General features: G+C 38.1%; 1 protein-coding gene across 1 annotated transcript in view; it reads left to right on the top strand.

Moving 5' to 3' along the window:
• LOC128227783 (extracellular matrix protein 3-like) overlaps positions 1 to 13,040 on the top strand; it is an 86,739-nt gene that overhangs the window by 65,301 nt on the left and 8,398 nt on the right. The window contains exons 5-15 of the mRNA XM_052938632.1: positions 1,063 to 1,212; positions 1,615 to 1,740; positions 2,070 to 2,318; positions 8,340 to 8,489; positions 9,006 to 9,215; positions 9,440 to 9,637; positions 10,102 to 10,266; positions 10,544 to 10,726; positions 11,121 to 11,251; positions 11,910 to 12,065; positions 12,750 to 12,939. Of these exons, the coding sequence (XP_052794592.1) occupies positions 1,063 to 1,212; positions 1,615 to 1,740; positions 2,070 to 2,318; positions 8,340 to 8,489; positions 9,006 to 9,215; positions 9,440 to 9,637; positions 10,102 to 10,266; positions 10,544 to 10,726; positions 11,121 to 11,251; positions 11,910 to 12,065; positions 12,750 to 12,939 (1,908 nt within the window). The remainder of the gene's footprint in view (positions 1 to 1,062; positions 1,213 to 1,614; positions 1,741 to 2,069; positions 2,319 to 8,339; positions 8,490 to 9,005; positions 9,216 to 9,439; positions 9,638 to 10,101; positions 10,267 to 10,543; positions 10,727 to 11,120; positions 11,252 to 11,909; positions 12,066 to 12,749; positions 12,940 to 13,040) is intronic.

Below are 13,040 nucleotides of genomic sequence, written 5' to 3'. Positions count from 1 at the left end.
AGTCAGACAGAGAAGCAGATAGACTGGCAATCAAAAATTAAAATGAGTTTTAGGGAGAGGAGACCCTTAGACTACACTGACACCCTGCTGTCCTGGAATATGTTCATGATGCTAGTTTAATATTTCACCTCAGGTCAGACAGAGAAGCATAGGAGAAAAGGAAAACAATATGTTTTTAGGGAAACGAGACCTTCACACTGCAGCTTTCTGACCCCCTATCCGCTGTCCTTGAACATCCTTGTGTTGCCATGGTTACCTATAACATATCGGATTCTATCTCAGGCTAGACAGAGAAGCAGATGAAAAGGGCCATGTAGGATGACAATGTGTTTGAGGGAGAGGAGACCCTAACACTGCAGCTTACTTGCTCCCTATCTGCTGTCCTGGAACATCCTTGTGTTGCCATGGTTACATATAACATTTCATATTCTATCTCACGTCAGACAGAGAAGCAGTGGAGACTGACTATTAAGTATGACAATGTGGTTGAGGGAGAGGATACCCTAACACTGCAGCTTACTTACTCCCTATATTCTGCCCTGGAACATCCTTGTGTTGCCATGGTTACCTATAACATTTCATATTCTATCTCAGGTTAGACAGAGAAGCCGTGGAAAGTGGTCATTAGGGATGACAATCTGTTTGAGGGAAAGGAGACCCTAACACTGCAGCTTACTTATTCCCTATCTGCAGTCCTGGAACATCCGTGTGTTGCCATGGTTACCTATAACATTTCATATTCTATCTCAGGTTAGACAGAGAAGCAGAGGAGACTGGACATTTAGGAGCACTATGTGTTTGAGGGAGAGGATACCCTTACACTGCAGCTTACTGGCCCCCTATATGCTGTCCTTGAACATCCTTGTGTTGCCATGTTTACCTACAACATGACATATTCTATCTCAGGTCAGACAGAGAACTAGTGGAGACTGGCCATTAAGGATGACAATGTGGTTGAGGGAGTAGAGACCCTCGCACTATGGCTCACTGACCCCCTATTTGCTGTCCTAGAACGTCCTTGTGTTGCCATGGTTACCTACAACATTTCATATTCTATTGCAGGTCAGAAGGAGAAGCAGTGGAGACTGGCCATTAAGGATGACAATGTATTTGAGGGAGAGGAGATTCTAACACTGCAGCTTGCTAACCCCCTTTCTGCTGTCCTTGAACATCCTTATGTTGCCATGGTCACCCTGCATGATGCAGAAGACGGTGAGTCAATTCAGACAACACTATACAATCAGGATGATGTATAACACCACACAAATTTTTACATCTCAGTTTTTGCATCATGGTCAATTTGGGCTAAATACTGATTTTCATATTATTTTAAAACCATATATCCATGGTTTTCCTTTAGTTTTGCTAGATTGTATTCAATCTAAAATATTCAGCATTGTCATAGCTGCGTAGTTGGCTGGACATCAATTTTAAGGTTGGTCATAACATTGGTCATAACAAGAAAACAACTTTTTTTATATGAAATTTGAACTAATTTTTTTATAAGACAATACACAATAAAGAGGAGTGCTTGGACATGCTTGTTTTTTCTCCAAGAAGTTTACTGAAAATCAGAAAATACACAACTCTTCAAATAAATATTATTATTTTCAGAGGCAAAGGTGTGTTTTGAGGGACTGAACTACCAGGTAATGGAGAATGCCAGCCATATTGACATCCCCATCATGCGGACCGGGGATATTTCCCAGGAACTCACTGTCATATGCCTCACCAGGGATGGTAGGAAAATAAGTACATTGAATAGACTAATTAAATATTGGATTTCCTTCAGAGGGGTGAATATCAATATTTTCATCCCTATGCATATATATGCATAATATCAGTCAGAAAAGAGAAAGAAATTTTTGCAGTTGATTATAAAAATGGTATCCAAAAGGATGGCGAAAGGCTTTATCTAATAGGGTATTTCACTTATTCACTCAATTGCACACCATAAGCAAATAGCTTTACATTGATATAAAATCTCTACCTTAAAATTAGTGGGTTTTTTTGTAATTTTTAAATGGCATCATGTAACAAGCAATTTATGAAATTTCTTGTTCATATAGGAACAGCCAGAGGCTCACCTACCAGCAAGATTGAACCCTTTTCTGACTTCATCACTCGCCCTGCAGACCACAGCAGTATTGTCAGGTTTGCCAGGGGAGATAGCCAGAATGTGTGCAGAGTTATGCTTCTTAACGACTCTCTATATGAATCTCAAAAAAGGTTCTATATGGTGCTGAAGGAACCAGTGGGAGGCAAGCTGGGATCAAGGGCAGAGACAGAGATCACAATCCTCCCTGATCCCGCAGACGGTAGGTGATTGGTGGAATATATTTTGTAGAGCTTCTTTCAGTTGAGCTGGTCAGAAACGTATAAGAGCTCTGCCCATCTATCATTAAGAAAGACTGTGAGAGTATTCATTCGTTACAGTATTCAAAAGAGATAAAATTAATCTATAAGTATAGTGAATTGATAAGTGTGCAGGGCTTACTAAAGCAATGGACATTTTTTGTTGATTTTCTGATAACTGTCTTCTTGGGAATTTAATTTGAGTTTCCAATGACCCATATTTAAACTTTTATGAAAATTATGCAGCTTTTATGTGTTGCTTGATTTTTAAAGATAGTTTAAAAATAATCTTTAGTTTTATCAAAGAGGACCTGATATATCAAAGCCCAAGTCAGTCAGAAGTAAGTTCTTTTCTCAGGCTTATGGCGCTCTAGCCTAAGGGGTATGACATTTTTGAAGATAAGCTTTTGGACCTTTTGGGAACACTGCATGATTTAATAAAAAAGTTGGTCTAAAAAACAGCTGGAAAATAACACAGGCTACTTTTGAAACACTGCCAGAAACATTGTTGCCAATGGTTGAATGACTACATACTTTTCCTTGATCTCTCTGATGATTTCTTAAACCACATATCTTTTTATAACATCATTTACATTCTGCTAAGAGGCAGTCTGTTTACTATGGTTATATGTCATGGAAATCTTCTTTGAAGATGGCAGAGTTGTTGATTTGTATCATTGCCCTTAAAGTTTCTTAATTGATCTATTAAGTTGAAATTGGCATTTTTGATAACTGTGCTTATCATTTATTTAACCATATTTTTTATCAAGCACTGAAATCTTTATTTTTATACAGAATTCGTAAGGAGATATTCTGAAGTGAAATGTTTAAGCATCATTCTGTACTTAATCTTACTCTAAATTTATCATTTTCTAGAATGTAAGAGATATCTTGATACTTAACATAGTCTGGGCTCTTGTGTTATCAGAGGAGAACGGGGTAGCCAAATGTTTTATATTTTCACAAGTATGTAAGATAATTGTTATCTGTTTCACTTTTCAACAAACAGGCAATGTTTTGTAAGCACAGCTATCATCTTGAACTATTTCTACTGTACACAACAATAGCGAGATTTGTGCTCAGAAATAATTTTAAGAAAAGCCATTCATGTTTTAAGAGAACTTCTTACAATGCAATGGTGTTAATAAAAATTGTCTGCAATACACTGAATGCCTCCATTGTAGAGATAAAAGTCCATTAGATTCCATGATAAGTTTAAAATAATACCGTTCACCAAAGAGAGAGAGAGAGAGAGAGAGAGAGAGAGGGAGGGAGGGAGGGAGGGAGGGAGGAGGGAGGGAGGGAGGGAGGAGAGAGAGAGCGAGGGAGGAAGGGAGGGAGCATAGTTTTAATTATGCCCCCCTTTGAAGAAGAGGGGTATATTGCTTTGCACAGGCATGTCGGTATGTCGGTCGGTCGGTCCGTCGGTAGACCAAAGCTTGTCCGAGTGATAACTCAACAATTCCTAGACGTATGGTCATCAAACTTCACATGAAGGTTGGGCCTGACCAGTAGATGACCCCTATTGATTTTGGGGGTCATCGGGTCAAAGGTCAAGGTCACAGTGACCTTTAATGGTAAAATAATTTTAAAGCTTGTCCGAGTGATAACTCAACAATGCCTGCACCCATGGCCCTCAAACTTGACATGGAGGTTGGGCCTGACCAGGAGATGACCCCTATTGTTTTTGGGGTCATCAGACCAAAGGTCAAGGTCACAGTGACCTTGAATGGTAAAAGGTTGTCTGAGTGATAACGTGACAATGCCTGCACCCATGGCCCTCAAACTTGACTTGGAGGTTGGGCCTGACCAGTAGATGACCCCTATTGTTTTGGGGGGTCATTGGGCCAAAGGTCAAGGTCACAGTGACCTTGAATGGTAAAAGGTTGTCCGATTGATAACTCAACAATGCCTGCATCCATGGCCCTCAAACTTGACTTAGAGAATTGGCCTGACCAGGAGATGACCCCTATGGTTATTGGGTGTCATCTGGCCAAAGGTCAAGGTCACAGTGACCTGGAATGGTAAAAGGTTGTCCGAGTGATAACTCGACAATGCCTGCACCCATGGCCCTCAAACTTGACTTGGAGATTGGGCCTGGCCAGAAGATGATCCCTATTGATTTAAGGGGTCATTGGGCCAAAGGTCAAGGTCACAGTGACCTGGAATGGTAAAAGGTTATCCGAGTGATAACTTGACAATGGCTGCACCCATGGCCCTCAAACTTGATTTGGAGGTTGAGCCTGGCCAGAAGATTGTCCCTATTAATTTTAGGGGTCATTGGGCCAAAGGTCAAGGTCACAGTGACCTTGAATGATAAAAGGTTGTCCAAGTGATAACTCAACAATGCCTGCACCCATGGCCCTCAAACTTGACATGGATGTTGGGCCTGACCAGTAGATGGCCCCTATTGATTTTAGGGGTCAAAGGTCAAGGTCACAGTGACCTTGAAAGCAAAATCGACAATTCTTGGACCTATGGTCATCAAACTTGACATGAAGGTTGGGCCTGCCCAGTAGATGACCCCAATCGACTTTGGGGGTCATCAGGCCAAGGTCAATGTCACAGTAACCTTTAACGCAAAAGAGTTAACAAATCTTCCCCCACTGATATCTCAACAATGCCTGAACCTATGATCATTAAACTTGACATGGATGTTAAGCCTGACCAGTAGATCACCCTTATTGATTTAGGATTCATAGAGCCAAAGGTCAAGGTCACAGTGATCTTGAATGGTAAAAGGTTGTCCGAGTGATAACTCAACAATGCCTGAACCCATGGCCTTCAAACTTAACTTGGAGTTGCATCTGACTTGTAGATGACCCCTTATGATTTAAGTGGTCATCGGGTCAAAGGTCAAGGTCACTGACCTTGAACGAAAAAAACTTGTCTTGTGATAACTTGACAATGCCTGCACCCATGGCCCTCAAACTTGACATTTAGGTTTCTGGTGACCAGCTGATGACTCTGGATTTTGAGTTCATAAAGTCAAAGGTCATGACGGTCATAACACACTTTATCCTCACACTTTAATGGTCATAATCTTAAAACAACAACAAATCAGCTGTCATTTCGGTCCATGCATATTTCATTCAATTGTCCATATAATCCTGACAACATGGCGCTCAGGGGGGGCATAATGTTTGACAAACATCTCTTGTTTCATTAGATTTATATGCATCTTATTTCTTTGATTATAATGCAAGAAATATGTGACAATACAACGTTTTTACTTAATTAGACAATATTACAACTGCAAATTCCTCGGTGGAATTATTTTATAGCCAACTTTCATGCAAAAACTATAACAACTTGTTAAAGATCTGCCAATTCACCCATGCAAATTATGCACACTAACTAAACATTGATAGGGCTCTACATGATATTGTTAAGATAGTCATAAACGATGCTATTATTGTACATCATTGATGTAAACATGTTTTCGTATTATGGAGGTGGCCAGAATTACTTTATAAATAAACTTGACTTGACCTGACTTATATGAAATTCCAGGATTCAAATGCTCTGACATTCTTTTAACTTATTAACTGAATTTTCGCAATGATTAGGATATTAAATTGATACCAACACTTACCATACAAAGCCAATTATGATATGCAATTTCAGAGCTGGCAAATTCACAACAGTAATTATGTAATCATTCTTTACAAGACTGTATTTGTTTTATAATTGGAGTAATGGAACTGTGTCTGTCTACGAATATGTTTTACATTATGTCTATAATTTTTGTATCATTGTTTAGGCTGTTTCGGGAAGCTAATAAGATTTGCTATTCTTGACTAATGGGCAAAAAGCCTTTTTTGATGAATAAGAAACATCAACATGATAAATACAGATGTCCAGGTATCTTTCGGGTTTAGGGTTGTTAACAAATCAAATAAGTTTTTCAATAGCATGTTATCAGTCTCTTCCAAAAGATATCATGATTTATTATCTAGGAAGAAAACCACTTTTTTTCCAAACTGTTTTCTTTGGCATTTGATGTTTTACATATGGACTCTCTGAAGTAAGATTTGGGGAGGATGACATCAAATCAGAAGAGCAAGACAAATCAAATAGAAGATGTCTTTAAGATTGATCGATACATTTGTTATTCACAAAGTGCATAGCTCTGTATGTTTTAAATATTTGTTTGATGTTAGATAAGTCTGAAGACTGTTAGGTATATTTGATTATAAAGTCCCTTGAGTTATAGCAAACTTGTGGAAAGATAATTTAACAGCTGTATAATTACAACATGCATGAAGATTCTGCTGCTGACAAACTTTTGCTTAACTAAGATTCATCTCTGTCTTAAAACTGTTCAGTGTGCACAAAATTGCATATGTGTTCAACGTCCATAACCCTTGCTTATATAGAATGAATGCTAGATTTTATCTCTTGATTTACTTTTAAAAATAAATGGAATTAGGCTTGCCAGGATGATGTAGGCAACTTTGAGTCAATTTATAAAGTACTGTCATAAGTCAAGAACAAGAAAGATTGACATTATTTCATTAGAGTAATGAATTCTGATCTTTTGGGGAGTATCCCACAATTTGTTCCTATTTTTCATCAACAAACCAGTGGTGTTTTTATGTTCTCCCAGGGCAAATAAATCTATGAGAAGTGTTACATTTAATTAATTACCATTATGAGCTCTTAATTGGTTTATGGGGATACTCTGGCAATTATTGCAATGAAAACAAAAAATCATAGAATGATAAGAGTTTGTTTATTCAGCTTGCCACTTTAATGTTCAGTGTGGTATTCTAATTTAACAGTTGTTTTAATTGAAACTATAAAACTGACATCAGTAATTGTGTATGATAATATCAAAGTATTCTATTAAAATATAAGTTTCTTAATTGTAACAGCTGAAGATGTTTAATATTAGGGATATAACTCAAGATAAGGGTGTGCTCATTTATTTAATTAATTAGAGTATTTGCCTTATTATACCCCCACCAAACCGAAGGTTTCGGGAGTGGTATATTGTATTGGCGTTGTCCGTCATTCCGTCCGTCCGTCCCTCCGCCCGTCCATAGCCATATCTTGGCAGGCATTGATCAGAAAATGTTCAAACTTGGTCAGAATGTTCCCCTTGATCAAATCATGACCACTTGTAAAAGTGGGTCACATGGGGTCAAACACTAGGTCACTATTGCCTAATCAGGCGGGGGATATCAATTCAATGAATTTGCTTGTCTTATTTTTCAATCATATGAAGTTAAACTTTTGGCAAATGTTCTTTTTGTAAAAAGAGAATTTTTCGTTATTTACAAACTTTCATAAAGATGAACCATGATATGGCCTTGCTTTATGTTAACAAATGACAACTATTTAAGATTAAAATAATTTTCAGCCATTATTAACTGATGTTCCAACAAGGTGCATGACTAAAAATAAAAGGACCATCATCAATATGTTTTGAGTAAACAGTTTCCAAAAAAAACTCATTCTTGTCATGGGAACTGGACCAATCCCAAAATATAAGTTTAACTGCAATGTTTTGGCAAGATTTCCAGACAATGATTACTAAATATTAGCATCAAAACAAGCATAATTATTGGTAATATTTGTTTCTTCGTAGGATCCAACATTTTGCATTATATAATTGTGACAAAAAACCTCACGAGGATAAAACCTTTTTAACGGTATGAATTGGCACGGAATTGTCATAAAGACGTCCTAAACTCTGGGAAATTGTTCCTGTAAAGTGGGGAAGTACCAGAAAGATATGATCTATGACCACTTAATACACAGTGAGGCTTCTTGAAGACACCCTGGGTGTGGGTAAATATTCATTTAGATGAATATGCCTTTCTCATAAAAAGTAAATTATATGTATGGATGACAATAAGCATAAATATATTTTAGCAAACATTCTATGATTCTGGTATGCTTTTTATTATAAACCTAGAGAGTACATACAAAGAAAGAAGCCAAGCAACAGATGTTAAACATATACATTATAATTTCAGAGCCCGTGTTTTACTTCGACCAAGCTCACTACACTGTGGATGAGAGTGCTGGCACCCTGGAGGTTAAGGTGTGGAAAACTGGCACGGATCTGTCCAAACCCTCCAGTATAACTGTGCATTCCCGGAGCATGGGGAATAACCCTGCTGAAGGTGAAATTGCTGTAATGTACACTGTTAACAAGAATGCAGAAATACTTGGGGTTAAGGTGTGGGAAACTGGCACGAATCTGTCTTAACCCTCCAGTATTACTGTACATTTCCAGAGAGTTGGGAATAACCTCTCTGAAGATAGGTTATTCTATATTGTACACTGATAACAATTTTAAAATAATACTGGAGGTTAAAGTGTGGAAAACAGGAATGGACTTGTCCAAACTCTTCAGTATTACCCTGCTGCAGATGAGGCTTGCTACATCACTTGCACATCACTGAGGAGAAGTTGTGTATAACTTGAACAGATCTCTCCAAACCTTCCAGTATATTGACCTGCTGAAGGTGATTTTGAGTGTTGCCATAATAATGGTGATTAGGTGATTGCAGTTGAATCTAGTACTGCTAGTACATTGTAATGTTACCATCCTTAATATACACCCCAATAGGTTAATAAGGGTGGTAAATCAATATTACACTCCTTACAAGACATTTTAAACATTTTTTATCCCCCAGTCGGATTGGACTACCTACCAGTGACCCGAATCCTTGACTTCTCTCCGGGTGAGATGACTAAGACTCTGAGGGTTGCCATCTTGGATGACTCAGCAAGTCCCCAGCTGGAAGGACAGAAGACGTTAGAGCTCTATTTCCGTATCCCTGTAGGGGGCCGTGTTGGGCAGCCTAGCACTGCTGTAGTCACTATAGATGACTCAGTCTCTGATTGTAAGTTTATTTTTTCTCACTCTTTGTTAAACACCATTTAGTGAAAAAACGAAGCTGAATATCTCCTTTAAATCTTTTCAACACTGCTTAACCAAATTGCAGTGAGCTCTTGTTCACTATTGATAAATGAATATTTCTTGCAACTGTTCTAATGATCATTTAAAAGTGAGATATCTTGCTATGAAAAATAATTTCATCTTCAAATTATGTAATTTTTATACCAGTGCCTAAGATGCAGTTTAAGGCAGCCGAGTACAGAGTCCTTGAAAGTGACCTTCAAGTTGTTGCTAAGGTGACAAGGTCAGGTGACATCAGCAGCCAATCAGAAGTGAGGTGCTACACTCGACCAATCACAGCGAAGGGCGATATGGACTTTGTGGAGAGACCTGACTCAGAGGATTCCCTTGTGGTCTTTCTTCCAGGTAAATAGTTTGGTTTGTAGATAAAGGGAGGCAAATCAAACATGTGTTTCTTTAAAAGAATAGATCTGCATGCTTAAATAGGCATTCACTCTATAGATGTAATGATATACAAGTTTGTTTTTTATTATTAGGATAAAACAATCATATTTTGATAAAGCAATAATAAAAAAGAAAATGGAATAATAAAGAGTTTTATATAATTTTATTATAAAAAGAAATGTCACAAGTTGACAAGAAATATGCTAGCACAAAATCTGCTGTGTTAAGAAAGCTGATCTGTCTCTTTAACATATATCTTTATTGTAAGGAAATGTTATTTGATCTTTGAGAGGAACTGTCACATACAGCTGGGGAATGAGATGAGACTTTAAGACAGGTTCTGGACATGCTGTCAGTCTGTATATTAAATGCCGTCATTCTGTATATTCCATGTAGATATAATCATCTCTCTATTTCCCTCACAGGACAGATCGAGGCAGACTGTCACATACAGCTGGTGGATGACACAGTCCAGGAACATGAGGAGAGTTTTAGACTGGTTCTCGGCACACCAGACAGTCTGTTGCCAGGGGGTGCTACCCTGGGAGGACAGGTCACCACTCACATTGTGGTTGATGACCCAGAGGATAGTGAGTGATGGCCATTGGTTTTTAATGGTCAATAACAACAACTTTGGCTTGTTGGTCATGGATATATATATATATATATATGTGAGAGTTTCAGCATTAAACCGTCTTACTTAGTAACATAGTGATTATGTTTGAACGTTATTAAGAAACAATAATATATATCAGAAATTTTGTTGCCATTCAATTCAATTTGTTTCTGGATTAAAATGATGCAGTTTTGAAACATCTCGATGTATTTTGGTGAAATTCATTCATTAGATTTCAATATCTTTTTCAGATCCAATTATCATGTTTGAACTCAATGAGTACACAGTGAATGAGCCGATCATCAAAGGTGATGTGACGATTGCCCATATCTCTGTGGTCAGACTCGGGGATACAGAAGGAACATCAGTGGTCCAAGTAACAACGCGCAGTGGAAGTGCACTAGCTGGCAAAGACTTTAGAAACTATGATAGGGGTAAATCAACAATTAACAAATTTTACTTTTTTTAGGACGATTGTTATAAACTGACAACATGAAGGTGTGTCTATATTTGACATTTCATTAAATTTTGCCAATTACACAAGTGGATGTAAATGACATGTCTACAGCACTCAATGGTTTTTGCTCCCTATGGTTTGTAAAGATTTGTTTTAACATTTAATTCACCATAGTTTGACTGAGAATTAATTTTTTTTGAATCATACTAAAGTCTTTTTGAGTAGAAGCCGGTACTGATGTCACAAGACTGTTTTGAGTCAAGGACTTTGGCCTTTGGTGATAGGTGGTCATAAATGCCACTGTAATTGTCACCTCACCCATTTTTATATGATTGTATTAAAAAACTGTACACATCCCATTTACATTCCAGTGATTAATTTTGGCCCTGGGGTAAGCCACCAGGCAGTAGAATTGGAGATTCTCTATGACATGAGTGGGGAGGACAGGGAAATGTTCACCGTACACATGTCCGAGGACACACACAGGATCGCACAAGTCAGGGTAAGCTGCAATTCTTTACTTGTACCTCAGGACATCAGTTGAGGGTGGACAAAATGGACACTAGCTTCTTTTGGAACCTTGTTAGTTGGGAAATCATGTCTTTGATCCATTTCACAAAACCAAAGAATACAGTGTCCTTGAAATTAGGATAAAAACTGTGTCTAAGACCAAAAACAGGCCATAACATCAAAATATTAGTGTTTTTATGATGATTTTCCTATAATTTAATATTCACTGACTAGTTATTGAGTGAAGTTGTAATAACCTTGACATTGTTGGCAGTGATTTTTACATGAGGCATATTGACCTTGACATTGATAATCTTTTCACAATTATAGCACAACAGTGAGGCTGTGTTTTACAGAGAGGAAAACAGCAAACTGGCTGACAAAGAAATTTTCCTTGCCCAGCTGGTTGTCTCTCAATGTGACCTTGACCTTCTTGTCAGCAGTGATTTGAACATGAGGCCTGTAGAATTTGAAATTTTCAGCACAACAGTCAGAGGCTGCATTGAATATTGAAGAGAACAATAATATGGCTGATATCAAACTTGCTGTGGCTGCCCTTGTTGTATCTCTACCTGACCTAGACCTTGTTGACAGTGATATTAACATGAGGCTTGTTGACCCTGATTTTAATAACCCTTTTACACTTTTAGCACGATGAGGCTGTGGTGTATATAGAGGAGAACAGCAAGCTCGCTGATATAAAACTTCCCCTGGCGCCTCTGATTGTCTCTCTACGTGACCTTGACCTTGTTGCCAGTGATTTTAAAAGGAGGCCCATACAGGGATACCCACTTGTGTGTGTATCTGTAAGTAACTAATTTACATTTTGTTGTGATTTTGAAATAGAGGATTTTTTTCATCTTTCGATGTTATACATAATCTATTTGTCATTATTGATGTGCATGCTTGTATAGTCCCGCAGGGCGTCTTTTATACTTTTCATCAGCAATTTATGCTTACTTAATTTAACAACATAAGGTGGACACCATGTGTTAAGATGTCTATGTTATCTAACTATCAAATAAAGACAACCTCAAAGTACTCAAAACATGGTTGTGGCGGATCCATGGTCTAGTGGTAACACACTTGAATATAAATCCAAAGGGCACAGGTTTGATTCCCTGTCGCATAACTTAAAATACTAACTGTCTTCCGGAGAGAGACGTTAAATTGGAGTCCCGTGTGACAGTGCTATACACTGGTGCACGTTAAAGAACCAGGGTAGCTCTAACCAGTGTTACAATCTGTCTTTGCACTATGCTCCAAAAACCTAAAATGACTAACAATCTTAACGGAGTACTTGCCGAATGGGCCAGGCCCGATTGCATGTATAAATAAGCTTACACACCCACAAAATATGGCAGAAAATTTGGGTAAAAGTTAATTTAAAAAAGTGTTTCTAACATTTAACTTCTCATGTCAATTTATGAAATATTAGCTGATACAAATTATTGACTTAATTAGCCCAAAAATAACTGTCTGTGTTTCAGTCCTGCAGCCCCTACCATCCCCAGTTCCTGTCAGTCCAAGATGTATGTAGGGAGGCCGGTATTGATGACGTCCAGACCAAGTTCCGTTGGAGGGTTGGACAGGCAGGAGGGGTACTGTTTGACCTTGACTCTGACACCATCTTCACTACTACCAGGGGGGTCACTCTGGATAGCATCTACTTTACTGCAGGTCCATCAATTATTTCATTGTGTCTGTTCCTAGTTTGACTGTTTTCTGATTTATATAAGAGGTATTTTCATAGCCTTCATGTCCATGTTTTCAGCGATGCC

The sequence above is a fragment of the Mya arenaria genome, chromosome 3, assembly GCF_026914265.1.
Source record: "Mya arenaria isolate MELC-2E11 chromosome 3, ASM2691426v1".
Lineage (NCBI taxonomy): Eukaryota > Metazoa > Mollusca > Bivalvia > Myida > Myidae > Mya > Mya arenaria.
The sequence above is the reverse complement of the archived record's forward strand: the minus strand, read 5'-3'. Positions and strand labels throughout refer to the sequence as shown.